The sequence below is a fragment of the Rhinopithecus bieti genome, unplaced genomic scaffold (genome assembly GCF_001698545.2).
Source record: "Rhinopithecus bieti isolate Rb0 unplaced genomic scaffold, ASM169854v2 scaffold_13900, whole genome shotgun sequence".
Lineage (NCBI taxonomy): Eukaryota > Metazoa > Chordata > Mammalia > Primates > Cercopithecidae > Rhinopithecus > Rhinopithecus bieti.
Genome location: NW_016808376.1, coordinates 3,838,798 through 3,857,808, shown reverse-complemented (window position 1 = coordinate 3,857,808; position 19,011 = coordinate 3,838,798). Strand labels below are relative to the sequence as shown.

General features: G+C 44.5%; 1 protein-coding gene across 2 annotated transcripts in view; it reads right to left on the bottom strand.

Annotated features, from left to right (window-relative positions):
* Positions 1 to 18,954, bottom strand: part of SEC61A2 (SEC61 translocon subunit alpha 2) — a 43,834-nt gene extending 24,880 nt beyond the window's left edge. For both annotated transcript variants that reach the window (XM_017886669.1, XM_017886668.1), the window contains exons 1-4: positions 18,783 to 18,954; positions 15,363 to 15,429; positions 11,559 to 11,624; positions 736 to 814 (exon numbers count right to left, since the gene is read on the bottom strand). In XM_017886669.1, the coding sequence (XP_017742158.1) occupies positions 736 to 796 (61 nt within the window). In that variant the 5' untranslated portion in view covers positions 797 to 814; positions 11,559 to 11,624; positions 15,363 to 15,429; positions 18,783 to 18,954. The remainder of the gene's footprint in view (positions 1 to 735; positions 815 to 11,558; positions 11,625 to 15,362; positions 15,430 to 18,782) is intronic.
* Between the last annotated feature and the right edge of the window lie 57 nt (positions 18,955 to 19,011).

Sequence of the window (19,011 nt, the reverse complement as noted above, 5' to 3'; positions counted from 1 at the left end):
AGTGTTTCCAAAAAAGAGGCAACCACTGTTCCTAAATGCAAGAAACCTCAAGACTGGTTGTACCCCTTGCTAGTCTCACTGTCCAGCATCCTCAGCCACAATTTCCCAGATGAACCATGTTGCTTGAGGCTTCAGGCTCAGCTCCAGCTGAGCTCCCCCACTGGCTCACACACTGGACTTCTCTTTTTTTTTTTTTGTAGACAGAGTCTTACTCTGTTACCCAGAATGGATTGGCAGTGGTATGATCTTAGCTCACTGTAACCTCCACCTCCCACGTTCAAGCAATTCTCTTGCCTCAGCCTCCCGAGTAGCTGGCATTACAGGTGCACACCACCACACCTGGCTAATTTTTGTATTTTCAGTAGAAACGGGGATTTCACCATGTTGGCCAGGCTGGTCTCAAACTCCTGGCCTCAAGTGATCCGCCCATTTCAGCCTCCCAAAGTGCTGGGATTACAGGGGTGAGCCACCAGGCCCCACCTGGACTCCAATTCCAATGTTACCTGGACATCACCTTCTTTGACACTGAAGATCAGGGTTTTCTAGTCCGTGAAAACCCAAGAACAGATTTCTCTATGATTACGGTAATCACATGGTGGTGTCGTTATCTACACGCTAGGCTTCTCTAGGCAATGATATCCTCCCCTCCCTGTAGGCACTGAACTCTCATTGCTAATCCACATTTCCATCTGTTTGCTGTGAGTAGGAATGTGGAGACAGAAAAGACACGCATACCTCTATTGGAAGCCAGAATAACTCTCATCCAGTAGAAAGGATCTGCAGAATCTGATGACATGATTCCAAACAGAGGGATCTAAAATAGTACACAAAATAGTTTATGAAACTGTATTAATAAGGCTGAGGCATAAGAATTGATTGAACCCAGGAGGCAGAGGCTGCAGTGAGCTGAGATCGCACCACTGCACTCCAGCCTAGGTGACAGAGACTGTCTCAAAAAAAAAAAGTATAAAGTGTGCACTTAATTTACAGTGTATTCACTTAATGTTTGCAATACTTTTTAAAAAACTATTCTCATGTTCCTTAACAGAAACAAGCATATCTTCAAGGTAAAGCTGTTTATTAAAAGAAAATAAAAGAAAACATTCCATCACATAAATAAGGGTTAATAAAAAAATATAATTAAAAGAACCAGAAAGTGAAAATAAAAATAAAAACAACGAATCATTAGTGCATTCACTAGTAAATATTCACATCGGTTATGGAGTGTTGTGGTACAACAATGTGAATATTCCTAATGTTACTAAACTGTACATCTAAAAATGGTTAAGATGTCATATTTTATATACTTTTACCACGATTTAAAAAACACTCCCACCAGTAGATTATGGAATATTATACCTGCCTAGTCATAGAATAATTTTGCAAAGCTCTATGTACTAAAGACAGCCAAGGTCACTCTTCTCAATGTAAGACTGAAGATGATATCCACAGTGGAATATTATAGAGCCACTAAAAATTATGCTTACTAAATCTGTAATAACATGGAAGAAGTACTTATGTCATAAAACTAAATATAAAATAGCAGTTCTCAACCTGGGGTGATTTTAGCCCCTACCCAAGACATTTGGCAATATCTAGAGACATTTTTGGTTGTCACAACTTGGGGTTGAGGTGGAGACCAAAGTGACTCCATCTTGGATGCTAATCTACCAGGTTGACTTCTGCTCAACCCTGGTCCCAGAGATAACTCCTGATTCCTGCTTTATTTACAGTCCTTAGTATAAGAACATGTACTCGCTATAAATGCTGCCCTGAGATCCAAGCAACCTTGATGCTGTTACACAAATGACAGGCGGTGACACAGAGCATTGTTACATGTTCTGGAAGGCTGCCTTCAATTGTCCTGCACAAAGTGCGTACACCCTTTCCCTGTGATAGATTAGCCCCGGGTCTGAGAGTAAGAGTGCAGGCCTTTCCCTGTCTTACTGCTGCCCCAAACTATGCTTCTGTCCATAAAATCACCCTCTACTGACAAACTGGATTTGTCTCCCACATTGATTGGTTTCTCAGCTCCTTCAGTGTTTGGGGGTCATTTTGCACATACAGCCCTTTCACAGAACAGGGGGTGGCTGCTAGCATCTAGTGGGTAGAAGCCAGAGATGCTGCTGAACATCCTAAAATACACAGGACAGCACCCCCGTGACAAGGAATCACCCCACTAAAATTTAGGAGTGCCACTGTTAAGAGGCCCTAGTATAAAAACAAAGGTACAAACGTGTATATATAAACATTGACACTGTAAATAGATGTACAGAAAATAAAACTAGGAGTAGATATCTTTTTAAATCCTAAACAGTGATTATCTGTAGATGGTGGAATTATGGTTGACTTTTTCTTCTGTATTCTTTTCAAATGGATGAAATTTTCCATCATGAGGACATTAACTTTTCATTAAAACAACAACAAAAAAGAAACACCTTATTCAGATTGCTTCATATTATATGACCCATGTTTAGGATACAGCACTTGGCCTCAACCCCTCCTCAACCATGTGGGGATCGGAAAAAGACATTTCAAAAACCTTCTCCACATGAAACTGATTTTTAAGAACGTTACAAGGCCGGGCGTGGTGGCTCACACCTGTAATCCCAGCACTTTGGGAGGCCAAGGCAGGCGGATCACGAGGTCAGAAGTTCAAGACCATCCTGGCTAACACGGTGAAACCTCATTTCTACTAAAAATATTTAAAAAAAATTTGCCAGGCGTGGTGGCGGGCGCCTGTAGTCCCAGTTACTTGGGAGGCTGAGGCAGGAGAATGGCATGGACCCAGGAGGCGGAGCTTGCAGTGAGCTGAGATGCGCCACTGCACTCCAGCCTGGGCAACAGAGCGAGACTCCGAGACTCCGTCTCAAAAAAAAAACCAAAAAAACAAAGTTACAAAACATGCTGGCAGCAATTTTATTTTTTTTTATTTTTTTTTTTTGAGACGGAGTCTCGCTCTGTCGGCTCCAGCTGGAGTGCAGTGGCCGGATCGTCGCTCACTGCAAGCCTCCGCCTCCCGGGGTCACGCATTCTCCTGCCTCAGCCTCCCGAGTAGCTGGAACTGACAGCGCCCGCCACCTCGCCCGGCTAGTTTTTTATATTTTAGTAGAGACGGGGTTTTCACCGTTAGCCATGATGGTCTCGATCTCCCTGACCTTGTGATCCGCCCATCTCGCCTCTCCAAAGTGCTGGGATACAGCTTGAGCCACCGTCCTGGCCTGCTGGCAGCAATTTTATAAACCCGAATCACTGGTGATGCACCGATAACCTCTCTGAATGTCTGAATTTATTAGCTGTAAATAATAAAACTGGTAAAAGCAATGAAGCATGGATATTTTATGTGCATCTTGCAGCTATAGACACTCTCATTCAAAGAGAGAGGTGGGGCCAAGTGGCAGTGGGCTCAGCCTGTAACCCCAACCATCTTGGAGGCGAGTGGACAGATCATCTTGAGGCCAGGAGTTCGAGACCAGCCTGGTCAACATGTGAAACCCCAATCTCTACTAAAAATACAAAAACTAGCCGGGAGTGCAGCTCGTGCTGTAATCCCAGCTACTCAGTGAGGCTGAGACAGGAAAAATCGCTTGAAACCGGGAGGCAGAGCTTGCAGTGGTGGACATAGTGCCTGCAACTCCAGCCTGGGCGACAGAGCGAGACTCTATCTCCAAAAAAGACAAGAAGGAAACTTACATGGAGAGTCTATCAATAATATTCCACAAGTGAAAGCGTCATTTCGGTACCATGACCTTCCTTAATCCCCGATGGTTTAGGATCTGTGGGAAATGGAACAAGCAACCGTCACCATAATTATGGTAATAACCCCCTCCTTTCCTGCAGCCAACAGGATTTATGAAATTGGTTTCTAATTTTATTTCAATTAGTAAATTCAACAGTTGAGGATCATGTACAACAACAGGTGGGCAACAATAGGAGCCTATTTTCTATGAATCTGTCACAGTTGCAGAGTTCCAAAATCTTTTGCTATATTATAGATATAAATAATCAGTTCACTTGTTAATGGCACTCTAAGCAGTGGCCATTAGCCGTGGTTGTTTTCCGTACCTCTGAAGAACTCTCTCAAAAGAAAACTGAAAATGACCTTAGAGGATATTTTGATTCTGATGAGTTTCAGCCAATTAACAGACAGCCAACCCGCCTAATTAGCTACACAGAAACCTGTCACAGGAACATAATCAAATGAGGCAAATGCTAGCTGTAAAGCCAATCAAGTAATTTCTTTACTTCTGCAATTCTTTACCTCTGCTACAAAAGCCACTGCCACACTATGGAGCAGCTCTCGGACCCTCTACCATGTTTGAGTGCTGCAGGTTCAATTGATCCTTTATGCTCAAATAAACCCTAATGTTTATCTGTCTGAAGGTTCTCTTTAACAACTGAGCAAAAATACAGTACGTAACTCAGTAGAAACAAAGCATTCATGCCCTAATGGGAAACCTGAACTCAGAATGGAGAAACAGAAATTAGCACTCAGGATTTCCAAACAGAAAACCAAACATTTGTGTGGGGAGATGTGCAAGAGAAATTAAATCACAGCATTTCCCTCCGCTGACACATCATAAAACACAGTTATTTATTTATTTATTTATTTGGATACACAGTCCCTCACTGTCACCCAGGATGGAATGCCGCCGGTATATATCTGGGCTCATTGCAACCACCACCTCCCAGGTTCAAGCCAATTATCCTGTCTCAGCCTCCCCAAGTTAGCTGGGATTACAGGTGTGTGCCACACGTCCCGGCTAATTTTCTGTATATTTAGTAGAGAGAGGTTTCACCATTTTGGCCAGATTGGGTCTCAAACTCCTGATCTGCCTTCTCTGCCATCCCGAAGTGAGAGATTACGTGTGAGCTACCATGTTCCCCAGCCCATAAAATACATTATTTTTTTTTTTTTTATTTTTTTGAGAAGGAGTCTCGCTCTGTCACCCAGCTGGAGTGCAGTGGCCCAGATCTCAGCTCACTGCAAACTCCGCCTCCTGGTTACGTCATTCTCTCTGCCTCAGCCTCCCGATGTAGCTGGGACTACAGGCGCCCGCCACTCGCCCGGCTAGTTTTTGTATTTTTTAGTATAGAGACGGGTTTCACCAGGTTATGCCAGGATGGTCTCGATCTCCCTGACCTCGTGTTCCGCCGCCTCGGCCTCCCAAACGTGCTGGGATTACAGGCTTGAGCCACCACGCCCGGCCAAAATACATTTTTTAAAACATGTAAAATAGCAAAAGCTACCAAGAACGAAAAATGCTATGGAAAGAGAAAAAAATCTGTGAAGCAGCCAAACAAGAAAAGGGACTGTCAACTTGAAGCCTGGTGGTCCTGGGGAAAACTCCAGACAGTTGAGAAGGAAGGAGACTCAACACCAGAGCTGCTCCTGACCCTCACAACGGGAAGTCGACAGGATCTTAGACCTCCCATCAATGTTCCAAATCTGGAGGAAGTAAACGGCAGATATTCTTATCTTGTTCCCTCCTCTGGATAAGAAGGAAGGGAAACAGCAGCTGGGAAGAAATGGATGAAAGAGAAGACAGCAACGGGCTGAGCCTCTCTGATGGAAGTGAAGTATAATGGGCTACACCGAATTGGGAATGAAAAACTCTTCCACTACAGGGCAGCAATCTGGAGCCTAGAATGAAAGACACTCGCCCTCAGTCAGATGGCGGACAGCTTCTCAAGACGGTTAACAAAAATCCAAGAAATATTGTACATTCTAAAATAACTAGAAGGGTCCGGGCACGGTGGCTTGCGCCTGTAATCCCAGCACTTTGGGAGGCAGAGGCTCAAGAACTCAGGAGTTCAAGACCAACCTGGCCAACATAGTGAAATCCCATCTCTACTAAAAACACAAAAAAATTAGCCAGGTGTGATGACACGCGCCTGTAATCCCTGCTACTTGGAAGGCTGGGGCACAATAATCGCTTGACCCCGGGAAGCGGAGGTTCCAGTGAGCCGAGATCGCACGATGGCACTCCAGCCTGGGCGACGGAGCTGAGACTCCATCTCAAACAAAAACAAAAACCAGCACCAGCTAGAAGGGAATACGTCAAATGTTTCCAGCGTAAAGAAAGGACAAGTATTTAAGGTGATGGATATCCTTTACCCTGATTTGATCTTTATACATTATACAAATGCATTAAATTATCACAGGTACACTGAAATATATATGTTCAGTGTACATACATCAGTTATGTACCAATTAAATACAATAATTTTCTTAAGTGAAGAGAGAGGAGAGTCCAGGCAGCATGTACTGTACTTATCTCAGTTTATCTCACCTCCTACCACTCCCTAAAGAAAACTGACTAGAATCTCTTTGAGATTCAGAGGAAAGAGAATAAAGAAATCTCCCACAGGAGGCAGAGCTGCCTAAGCATGAGAAAGAAGAAAAGAAACAGTCTGGCAACTATATAAACGTATTAGAGAAGAAATAATGTAACCTAAGACGCATAAATTATTACATGAAACAGTCAGGTGAGGCTGGGCGCAGTGGCTCATGCCTATAATCCCAGCACTCTGGGAGGCCAAGGTGGGCAGATCACTCGAGGTCAGGAGTTCCAGACCTGTTTGGCCAACATGGTAAAACCCCATCTCTACTAAAAATACAAAATAATTAGCTGAGCATGGTGGCTCGTGCCGGTTGTCCCAGCTACTCTAAAGGCCGAGGCAGGAGAATCGAAAAAAAAGAAACAGGCATGCGAAATGTCATTCTTTCTGTTTTCTTCTTGGATTCCTAAACTTTAGCAGCAAAGCCCAAAATATTTATTATCTGAACCTTGACAGAAAAAAAATTCACTGAGCCCTGGATTAGAAGATTGAATACTGTCAATATGGTAATTCTCTTAAATTGACCTATGAATTCAAAGTAACACGAATGATAATCCCAGCAGACTTTCTTGTAGAAATTGACAAGTCGATTTTAAAATCTATATGGAAATAAGAAGGATCTAGAATAGCCACAACAATTCTGAAAAAGAAGAACAAAGTTGGAGTAATGATTGCAAACTGATTACAGGACTTACTAAGAAGTGGCTTACAGTAGGATGGACACATACACAGATCAACAGAGAGCACAGAACAGACTCGTGCTTATATGGTTAACCAATTTTCAACAAAGAGGCCTGAGTAATTCAATGGGGAATTTTTCTCAGCAAATGGTGCTGGATACTCATGTAAAAGGAAATGAAGATCAACCCTTACCTCACGCCACACATAAAAATTACCTTGGAACAGATCACAGACCAAAACATACAAGCTAAAACTATAAAATGTTTGGAAGAACACAGGAGACAATCTTCATGACATTAGAATAGGCAAAAATTCCTTAGGAAGCAAAAACTCTAAGCCATCCAAGGAACAAAAAACACATAAACTAAACTTCATCAAAATTTAAAACTCCTGCTGGGCGCAGTGGCATGCGCCTGTAGTCCCAGCTACTCAGGAGGCTGAAGCAGGAGGACTGCTTGAGCCCAGGAGTTCGAGGACAGCCTGGGCCACATGGCAAGAGTCTGTCTCTGAAAAAATATAAAAAGAAAAAAATAAAATGTTTAAACTTCTGTTCTTCAAAAGATACCGTTAAGAAAAAAGGCAAGCCACAGACTGGGAGAAATAATTCCTAATACACACATCTAACAAAGGACTTGTATCCAGAAAATGTAAAAATGTTTATAATTCAATGATGAGACAATAATCAATTTTTTAAATAGGCAAAAGCTTTGCAAAGACACTTTACAAATCTGACACTTTACTCTTCTGATAAATAAACAAGCACTCATAGGCATATGAAGATGTTGCTCAATAGCATTTATCAGGGAAATGCAAATTAAAACCACATGCCTTAGGATGACTACTATTTTTTTGTTTGTTTGTTTTGAAGTGGAGTTTCGCTCTTGTTACCCAGGCTGGAGTGCAATGGCGCCATCTCGGCTCACCGCAACCTCCGCCTCCCCGGTTCAAGTGATTCTCCTGCCTCAGCCTCCCAAGTAGCTGGGATTACAGGTATTTGCCACCACGCCCGGCCAATTTTGTATTTTTTTTCTTTTTTATTTTTTTGAGACAGAGTCTCGCTCTGTTTCCCAGGCTGGAGTGCAGTGGCTCGATCTCAGCTCACTGCAAGCTCCGCCTCCCGGGTTCACGCCATTCTCCTGCCTCAGCACCCCAAGTAGCTGGGACTACAGGCGCCTGCCACCATGCCGGCCCAATTTTTTGCAGAGACAGGGTTTCACCATGTTAGCCAGGATGGTCTCAATCTCCTGACCTCGTGATCTGCCTGTCTCGGCCTCCCAAAGTGCTGGGATTATAGGCATGAGCCACCACTTCCAGCCCAATTTTGTATTTTTAGTAAAGACGGGGTTTCTCCATGTTGGTCAGGCTGGTCTCGAACTCCCAACCTCAGGTGACCCACCCGCCTCAGCCTTCCAAAGTGCTGGGATTACAGGCATGAGCCACTGCGCCCGGCAAGATGACTACTATTCAAATAATCAAAAATAACAAAAGTAGACCAGGACACAGATCAACTGGAACTCCAAAACGCGGCTGGTGAAAACACAAAATGGGGCAACCAAGAGGTGGGCGTGGTGGCTCACGCCTGGAATCCCAGCACTTTGGGAGGCTGAGGCAGGCAGATCACCTGAGGTCAGGAGTTCAAGACCAGCCTGTCCAACATGGTGAAACCCCAGCTCCACGAAAAATACAAAAATTAGCTGGGCATGATAGCACATGCCTGTAATCCCAGCTACCCAGGAGGCTGAGACAGGAAAATCGCTGGAAACCGGGAGGCAGAGCTTGCAGTGAGCCAAGATCGCAACACTGCACTCCAGCCTGGGCGACCGAGCGAGACTCTGTCTCCAAAAAAACAAACAAACAAACAAGCAAAATGGGGCAACCACTTAGAAAAGAGCTGACAATTTCTTATAAAGCTGAGCATACACTTACTATAAACCCCACAACTGTACTCCTAAGTACTCACCCATGAAAAATATCCACAGAAATACATATTCATGAATGTTCATAGCAAATTAATTTGTTGTAGCCAAAATCTGGAAACAACCCAAATGTCTAACAAGTGAATGAATGAATAAACTGTGATAACTTCATACATGAGAACAGTATTCAGAAATAAAAAGGAATGAATTACTGATGTAATGACCATATGAATTAATCTCAAAAAGATGATGATGACATCAGACACTAAAGACTACTACTGTATGATTCTATTTACATGAAGCTCTAGAAAAAACAAATGAAAGTAGAGTAACAGGATGTAGATCACTGGTGGCCTGGGCCTGTGGAGATTCACTGAGAAAGGTTACAGTGAACTTTGGGGGTGACAGAAATGTTCTGTATCCACAGAGGTTGCAGTTACGTGGGTGCACAAATTTGTCAAAACTCTCCAAAACGTATGCCTAAAAACAGGTGCACTTTACCGTGTATGTATTATACCTCCATAAGGTTGACTTTTTTTTTTAATGGTGGGGAGAGGAGTTTCTTTTTTTTTTTGAGACAGAGTCTCGCTCTGTCGCCCAGGCTGGAGTGCAGTGGCCGGATCTCAGCTCACTGCAAACTCCGCCTCCCGGGTTCACGCCATTCTCCTGCCTCAGCCTCCCGAGTAGCTGGGACTACAGGCACCTGCCACCTCGTCCGGCTAGTTTTTTTGTATTTTTTAGTAGAGACGGGGTTTCACTGTGTTAGCCAGGATGGTCTCGATCTCCTGACCTCGTGATCCGCCCGTCTCAGCCTCCCAAAGTGCTGGGATTACAGGCTTGAGCCACCGAGCCCGGCCAGGGGAGAGGAGTTTCTAAGATGCTGAAAGTAAATGGTAGAAATATGGATGAGTATTCTTTTTTTCTTTGTATTTTTGTTTCTTTAAACTTCTCTCCCTAACCATTTAAAACAAATTTAAAGCAAGTACAGTAGTAAAAGTACTTAAATTATCAGATCATTTCATTTTCAGAAAGTAAATATAGTTTTCTCCAGATTAGGTACCTAATCTGTTCTACTGCTTCCTAATATAATTTTTTAAAAGTTTTACAAGTATTTCAATAGCTTTTCGAACTCCCCAAAAAACCTTGACCTAAATCATCTGGTTTTTATTCATTTATTTATTTGAGATGGCAACTCGTTCTGCTGCCCAGGTTAGAGTGCAGTGGCATGATCTCGGCTCACTGCAACCTCCACTTCCTGGGTTCAAGTGATTCTCCTGCCTCAGCCTCCTGAGTAGCTGGGATTACATGTGCACACCACCATGCCCAGCTAATTTTTGTATTTTTAGTAGAGACAGGGTTTCACCATGTTGACCAGACTGGTCTCAACTCCTGATGTCAAATAATCAGCCTACCTCGGCCTGCCAAAGTGCTGGGATTATAGGCATGAGCCACTATGCCCATCCACCTTGACCTAAGTTATCTTATTTAATCTTTGCAACAACCCTAAAACATAGGCAGATCACATTTCATACTCACACTGTGAAGTTAGCATGTCTGCAAAATTTTATTTGAAAGTATCATTGGGCTGGGTGTGGTGGCTCAGGTGTGTAATCCCAGCCCTGTGGGAGACAGAGGTAGATGTATGGCTTGCGCCCAGGAATTCGAGACCAGCCTGGGCAACATGGCAAAACCCCACCTCTACAAAAAATACCAAAACAATTAACTGGGTGTGGTGGCTCGTGCCGGTAGTCCCAGCTAGTCAGAAGGCTGATGGGAAGATCACCTGGGTTTGGGGAAGTCAAGGCTGAAGTGATCACTCCAGCCTGAGTGACAGAGTGAGACCTTGTCTCAAAAAAGAAACCAAAAAACAAAAACAAAAAAGCACTATCATCGATCGAATTTTAGTAATTTTTAAACATAGTACAACCCAAGATTCTAAAAATTTGGCTTTAGTGTGACCCTTTCCCTGCAAAAGAATTTAAAAATTAGCCAGGCATGGTGGGCACATCTGCTGGCCTACGTACTAGGGAGGCTGAGGCAGGAGGATCACCTGAGCCTAGGAGCTGGAGACCAGCCTGGGCAACATAGAGACCCCGTCTCATTTAAAAACAAAAAATTGCCAGATAAAAAAGGGTGCAGTGGCTCATGCCTGTAATCCCAGCAATTTGGGAGGCTGAGGCAGGTAGATCACCTGAGGTCAGGAGTTCGTGATAAGCCTGACCAACACAGGAAAACCCCATCTCTACTAAAAATACAAAAATTTGGCTGGGCGCGGTGGCTCACGCCTATAATGCCAGCACTTTGGGAGGCTGAGGAAGGTGGATAGCTTGAGGTCAGGAGTTCGAGACTTGGGAGGCCAAGGAAGACGAATCACTTGAACCCAGGAGGCAGAGGTTACAGTGAGTCGAGATCATGCCTCTGCATCTAGCTTGAGCGACAGAGTGAGACTCCATCTCAAATAAAAATTAATAATAAAAAATTAAAAAGATAATAATCCTTAATATATTGAGCTCAATGTATTTTTTATTTTAACAACAACAACAAAAAATTCTCAAATTCTAACCAATCAAGACCTTAGAACAATGGTAGAGACATTTATTTAACAGTATAATTACATACCTGACAACATACTAAGAAAATGAAGAGCGTTATAGCAGTCCATAGAACCTTCTCTCTAAACTGGATCTGTACAACAAAATAAAAAGAATCATCAATCAAAACCAAGAAACAGCACATTTTTTTTGGGGGGGGTGGATTTTTGAGGTTCTTCTTTGGGGCCTAATTCACAAAAGATGGGAATGTCTGTATGTGTTAATAAAGGAAGCATTTTTGTTTATTAGGTACAAAGTTCTATAAACATTTTTTTCTCTCTCATATATACACATACACACACACACGCACAGATGCTTGTTTTTTTTTTTTTTTTTTTGAGACGGAGTCTCGCTCTGTCGCCCAGGCTGGAGTGGCACGTGCAGTGGCACGATCTTGGCTCACTGCAAGCTCCGCCTCCCGGGTTTACGCCATTCTCCTGCCTCAGCCTCCCGAGTAGCTGCAACTACAGGCACCCGCCACCACGCCCAGCTAATTTTTTGTATTTTGGAGACGGGGTTTCATCATTCACAGGATGGTTTCGATCTCCTGACCTTGTGACCCACCCGCCTCGGCCTCCCAAAGTACTGGCATTACAGGCATGAGCCACTGCGCCTGGCCCACAGATGCTTCTTGATGACTGGATAAAGAAGATATGCTATATGTAAATAATGAAATACTTTTGAGCCATGAAAAGAATTAAACCATGTCCCTTGCAGCAACCTGGATGAAACTGGAGGAGATTATCTTAAGTGAAATTACTCAGAAGTGGAAAATCAAACACTGTGGGTTCTCACTTAAAAGTAGCAGCTAGCCGGGCACAGTGGCTCACACCTGTAATCCCAGCACTTCGGAAAACTGAGGCGGGCGGATCACCAGGTCAGGAGTTCAAGACCAGCCTGACCAACATGGTGAAACCCCGTCTCTCTAAAAATACAAAAATATATATATATTAGCCGGGTGTGATGGTGCATGCCTGTAATCCCAGCTACTCAGGAGGCTGAGGCAGAACTGCTTGAATCCGGGAGGTGGAGGTTGCAGTGAGCCAAGATCATGCCACTGCACTCCAGCCTGGGAGACAAGAGCGAAACTCCGTCTCAAAAAAAAAAAAAAAAGGAGGAGCTAGGCCTGGCATGGTGGCTCATGCCTGTAATCCCAGCACTTTGGGAGGCCAAGGTGGGCATATCACGAGGTCAGGAGATCGAGACTATCCTGGCTAACACAGTGAAACCCCGTCTCCACTAAAAATACAAAAAATTAGCCGGGCTTGCTGGCCGCCACCTGTAGTCCCAGTTACTCAGGAGGCTGAGGCAGGAGAATGGTGTGAAGCCGGGAGGCGGAGCTTGGAGTGAGCCGAGATTGTGCCACTGCACTCCAGCCTGGGCGACAGAGCAAGACTCCATCTCAAAAAAAAAAAAAAAAAGTAGGAGCTAAACAATGTGTACACAGGGACACAGAGTATGGAATGATAGACAGTGGAGACTCCAAAGGGTACAAAGGTGGCAGGAAAAGATGGATGATGAGAAATTACTTAATGTGTACAATGAACGTTATTTGAGTGATGGATAGACTCAAAGCCCAGACTGCCACTACACAATACATCCATGTAACAAAACAAATTTAAAAAGATAAATATATTCTAAAAAATTAAGCTCTCTTATATTTGTATTTTTTAAATCTACTGAGGGAAGAATTTTCAAATCTAGATTTTTCAGTTTCTCTTTTACTTCAAAATTTTTACCTTAAATATTTTGATTTTATTATTATTATTTCAAATTTTACTTTAAGTTCTAGGATACATGTGCTGAACGTGCTGCTGTGTTACTTAGGCAGACATATGCCATGGTGGTTTGCTGCACCTATCAACTCGTCATCTAGGTTTAAAGCCCCGTATGCATTAGGTATTTGTCCTAATGCTCTCCCTCCCCTTTCCCCTTACCCCCGACAGGCCCTCCCAGTGTGTGATGTTCCCCTCCCTGTGTCCATGTGTTCTCACTGTTCAACTCCCATTTATGAGTGAGAACATTCGGTGTTTGGTTTTCGAAACAGCAAACTGAAAGCACAAATCCACACAAAAACATAATTAATGTTCTCCATCGTGACATCCTATTATACACTCTTAAATGCCCCTTTTTCCTTTTTGAAGTACCATCTTAGGTGTGTATATATATGTGTGTATATATATATATATACACACATATATATACACACTTTTTTTTTTTTTTGAGACAGAGCCTCGCCCTGTTGCCCAGGCTGGAGTGCAGTGGTACAATCTCGGCTCACTGCAACCTCTGCCCCACCAGGTTCAGGCAATTCTCCTGCCTCAGCCTCCCAAGAAACTGGGACTACAGGCACACGCCACCGTGCCCAGCTAATTTTTTTGTATTTTTAGTAGAGTCAGGGTTTCACCATGTTGGTGAGGATGGTCTCCATATCTTGACCACCCGCCTCGGCCTCCCAAAGTGCTGGGATTACAGGTGTGAGCCACGGCGCCGGCCTAGATTGTTTTTTAATGTCCCTTTCACCTTAGTAGCAGCTACAACAAACAGCTGAACTTCCTCAATACAAGTTTCTTTACTTTTCATAAAAAAGGTAATTTCAATACAGGCAGTTCTATCTGCATTGTATAGTGTTAAGTGAAACTGAAAAGGAGCCAAAGCAAAACAGAGACCCAGTGTGCACGTGACTCGGTGAATACTGCACTATGTGAAGGTAGGCCTGCTGGTGACAGTGCCATATGAATATTTTATAGACTGCAAAGCCAGGGTTTCTCAGAATGCCTTAAATGTAAATGGAACAACTATTTTTACAAACTCAAAGCAATAAAAAAATACTTCTAGCTGGGTGCAGTGGCTCATGCCTGTAATCCCAGCACTTTGGGAGGCCAAGACAGATGGATCATGAGGTCAGGAGATCGAGACCATCCTGGCTAACACGGCTAAACCCCGTCTCTACTAAAAATATAAAAACATTAGCCGGGCATGGTGGTGGGTGCCTGTAGTCCCAGCTACTAGGGAGGCTGAGGCCAGAGAATGGCGTGAACCCGGGAGGCGGAGCTTGCAGTGAGCTGAGATCGCGCCACTGCACTCTAGCCCGGGTGACAGAGTGAGACTCCATCCCAAATAAATAAATAAATAAATACTTCTAAATCAAATAGTAAGTTTAAAATTTTTTACCTATTTCTATATCCCTATTCCTATGAGTTTGATGAGAAATTTGTAGTTTGATGAAGAATTTCTAGAAACTGGCCAATCTAGAATTAACAGTATTTCCAGAATTTAAATACCTTAACTCTGAGAGTTTGCAACGATAGAAGAACGATTTCACCCAGTTACAATATCTTCTGAATGCATTCCTGTCATTTTTCTTTCCAATGAATGAATCAAGAAATGGGAGGTACGTATTTGCACAAATGCAATTCATTTACATAAAACAGCTGTACTCATCAAAACCTATCCAGCGGACCGGGTTAGTTCTAGTCCAGTAGGTCACATCAATTAGCAAACACAATACACACTCTATACTACAGGATTTATGAAGGATCACTACAGACAGGAGAACACTCTGTCTTAACTAACACACAGGCCGAAGAAACACTTAGTTTGGAAATGTCACAACTTAAAGAACAGTCATTTTTGAAAGCATGAGATAATCTATCTAGATTTAAACAGATTTATATTAGTTTTATTCACTTTGTGCCTCTTGCAAGGAGGATGAGCACCAATAGTTTTCCAATTACCAACAGAGAAGGACTGAGGAAAGGAAATGAATTGTGCTGGTTTAGTAGGATAAGTCCTTGAGCTACCCTCTATATTACTAAAATATTATACTTACTTTCCTTTCCGGTTTCTGAATTTCTGGTAGAACTGCACAGAATGGTTTGATAACTTCTAAAATTTGACTGTAAAATAAAAGAATAAATGCCCCTATTATTATAAAGTTTAAAAAATCTTTCTAGAGAATCAAACACAAATATTCTCTTTCACCAGCAATTCACTCCATCCTTACAGCCTCAAATTAAAAAATCATACTGTTCTCCATCTCAAATGATACGTAAAGGAAGAGATATCATTCAAGAGACAAAAAAGTCCAAATGGTTTGATGGCTAGTCAGCAGAAGCAAAGCAATCCAAGCAATCTTTTTCCAAAACTTTACTTCCTCACACTTGTATCCAATCATTTTATATACAGAGAAAGGGGGCTGTTCAAAGGGCATCATGACATCAAAAAGGGAGCAAATGTACTCTACCGTGGTACCCATGAGACAACGCATGATAGAAGAAAGCAGGGATCAGAGGAGGAAGACAGGAGGGTGCCTTCTGCACTCAGGAAGTACAATAGGAAATGGGCTCTTCTGCAGAGAACTGGCTTAAACAACTGAAAGATGCCGAAATGCGTAGGTGACAAAAAAATCATGCAATCACCTCCTATAGTGAACTTTTTTTTTTTGAGACAGCGTCTCGCTGTGTTGCCCAGGCTGAAGTTCAGTGGCACGATCTCGGCTCAGTGCAATCTCCGCCTCCCAGGTTCAAGTGATTCTCCTGCCTCAGCCTCCCGAGTAGCTGGGATTACAGGCGCATGTCACCACACCTGGCTAATTTTTGTATTTTTACTAGAGATGGGATTTCACCATGGTGGCCAGGCTTGTCGCAAACTCCTAACATCAAGTGTTCCTCCCATCTCAGCCTCCCAAAGTGCTGGGATTACAGGCATGAACCATGGCACCTGGCCCCTATAGTTAGCTGTTTTTGTTTTGTTTTGTTTTGTTTTTGAGACGGATTCTCTCTCTGTCGCCCAGGCTGGAGTGCAGTGGTGCCATCTCCGCTCACTGCAAGCTCCGCCCCCCTGCGTTCAAGCAATTCTCCTGCCTCAGCCTCCTGAGTAGCTGGGAATACAGGTGCGCGGCACCATGCCTGGCTAATTTTTGTAGTTTAGTAGAGACGGGGTTTCACCACATTGGTCAGGCTGGTCTCGAACTCCTGACCTCGTGATCCACCCATCTCAGCCTCCCAAAGTGCTGGGATTACAGGCGTGAGCCACGGCACCCCGCCTCTATAGTTAACTTTTTAAAGTATGTAGGCCAGGCACGGTGGCTCACGCCTGTAATCCCAGCACTTTGGGAGGCCGAGGCGGGCGGATCACAAGGTCAGCATATAGAGACCATCCTGGCTAACACGTGAAACCCCGTGTCTACTAAAAATACAAAAAACAAATTATTGGGGTGTGGTGGCGGGTGCCTGTAGTCCCAGCTACTCAGGAGACTGAGGCAGGAGAATGGCGTGAACCCGGGAGGCGGAGCTTGCAGTGAGCCGAGTTCCAGCCACTGCACTCCAGCCTGGGTGACAGAGCGAGACTCTGTCTCAAAAAAAAAAAAGTATGCAATCTCTGCTTCATTTCATCAGACCACATTTCATTGCCTGGTAACTCTCCCAGGTAATATCAAAGTACCTGCTTACGTAAAATAACCCAGAGAATTTACAATTACATTTCATCAGAAAGTACTGTTTTCCCAGACTAGTCTTGTAGTATATAAAGGTAAGATAAATCAAGGTTCTTGAAGGATAGACACTGTCTTCTGGCGTGGCTTAAGTCAAGTCCTGCCAGAGAACTGAAGGGTGAAAATGACAATCTCTCAAGCAAGCTTCTGTCCTTTGCCAAAGGGTCTGCAATGTGGAGAAAGACAAGCCGCAGCTAGGTATTAATTAGGCTCTGAGGCTCTTCTTCCCCTACAGACACTGGCTTCTGTATACTAACATCCCAAAACTGTCTTAAAGCTGACATGAGTGATTACGTTTCTGTAGTTGCCTAAAGTTGATTTTATTATGTATTTTTTAAGAGCCTCTACAAATGACGGGCAGTCACTGATGTTTGTTTGCTTGTTTGTTTCGAGATGGGAGTTTCGCTCTATCGCCCAGGCTTGAAGTGCAGTGGCAGGATCTCAGCTCACTGCAACCTGTGCCTCCTGGGTTCAAGGGATTCTCCTGCCTCAGCTTCCTGAGGAGCTGGGATTACAGGCGCCCACCACCACACCAGGCTAATTTTTATATTTAGTAGAGACGGGGTTTCATCATGTTGGCCAGGCTGGTCTCGAACTTCTGACCTCCGGTGATCCGCCCTCCTCGGCCTCCCAAAGTGCTGGGATTACAGGCGTGAGCCTCTGCGCCCCACCAGTCACTGATGTTTGACAGAAGGATTCACTAATTGTCATAGGCAGATGTTTGTTACCCAAGTACCATTAGGTTGGTGCTAAAGTAACCGGTTTTTCAAAACTAATTGAAAACCGCAATTACTTTTGCAGCAACCTAATATTTTGGACTTCCTGGAAAGTAAATCTGAATTATGACAGCATTCATCGCTAACGCAAAACAAGTATCAATCACATCAGGAGACTTCCTAGAATCTCTCCATCCCTCTTCCCCTCCACCTCAATCCAAGCCACTCGGATTTCTTGACACTTCATGATCATCTATAAGGGGTATTCATGTTCAAGCAAAGCTTTTGGCTGCCCCCTGTCTATCCTTGTGATGCAGAATTTTACCAAGGGTCTCTCCTACTCCTTTCTAATTTCCCCCAAATGTCCACTAGTTGGCCAATGGGTGCCCTGCTTTGGGTATGCACGGCCCATTCATCCAACGAACATCTTCAGGGCTATGCAAGTAGTTGCGCGCACATATATGGGGTTGAGTGTTAGGGGAGGGCCCTGAAAACATTCCTATAACATAAGGCCTCGTCCCTAAGGCTTACACAACCTTACAGTTTTCAGTAAGCGCTACAGAATGAACAGTTTAAGGAAAACGCTGTTACCAACGCACTCCTTTCCTCCCTAAAACACACGCCATGCATCACTTTTTTTAAAATTAAACGAGTTAAGGGAGCTTTATCCAACGCAACATGCCAAGGAAGGATGACGAGGGAATAAAATACGAGATTTCTTTAACTCCTGAAAATTAAAAGTGGTCTAGGTTCACCCGGTGCCCTAACTCCCCGCCCCCAAAACCAATGGCCTCCCAGCGCCATCTCGCCCTCTATCGAACGCAAACCCCGGGCCTCCGGGTCCCGGTACCCGCCGGGCAAGGCCTCGCACGTCTAGGGGAGCCTAGGCAGAGGCCCCCGGCCCGTGCCCTTCCGCAGCGGCCCGGAGCGGCCCGCGCATCCCCGGTCCGCACGACTCCGAGCGAGCGCCGGCCTCACCGCCCGCAGCCCAGGCAGGGCCTGCGTTCCTGGCCAGAGCCCCGCTCCAGCCGCCGCTACTCACTGCCCATGGCTGCTGCTGGGGAGGCCCAGGGGGGAACTGCGGACTCGGCGGTGCCTTCGCTCGGCCCCCGCGGCTCGGGCCTCGGTACCGGCTCCTGACGCGATCCTGCCGGCCCCGCGCAGGCTCCGCCCAACCCCGCGCAGGCTCCGCCCCCGCCACGTGACCCGCGCGCCGGCCCGGCCCAGCCCAGCCGCCAGGCCGGCCGTTGGACGACGGCCGCTGCGTTGCC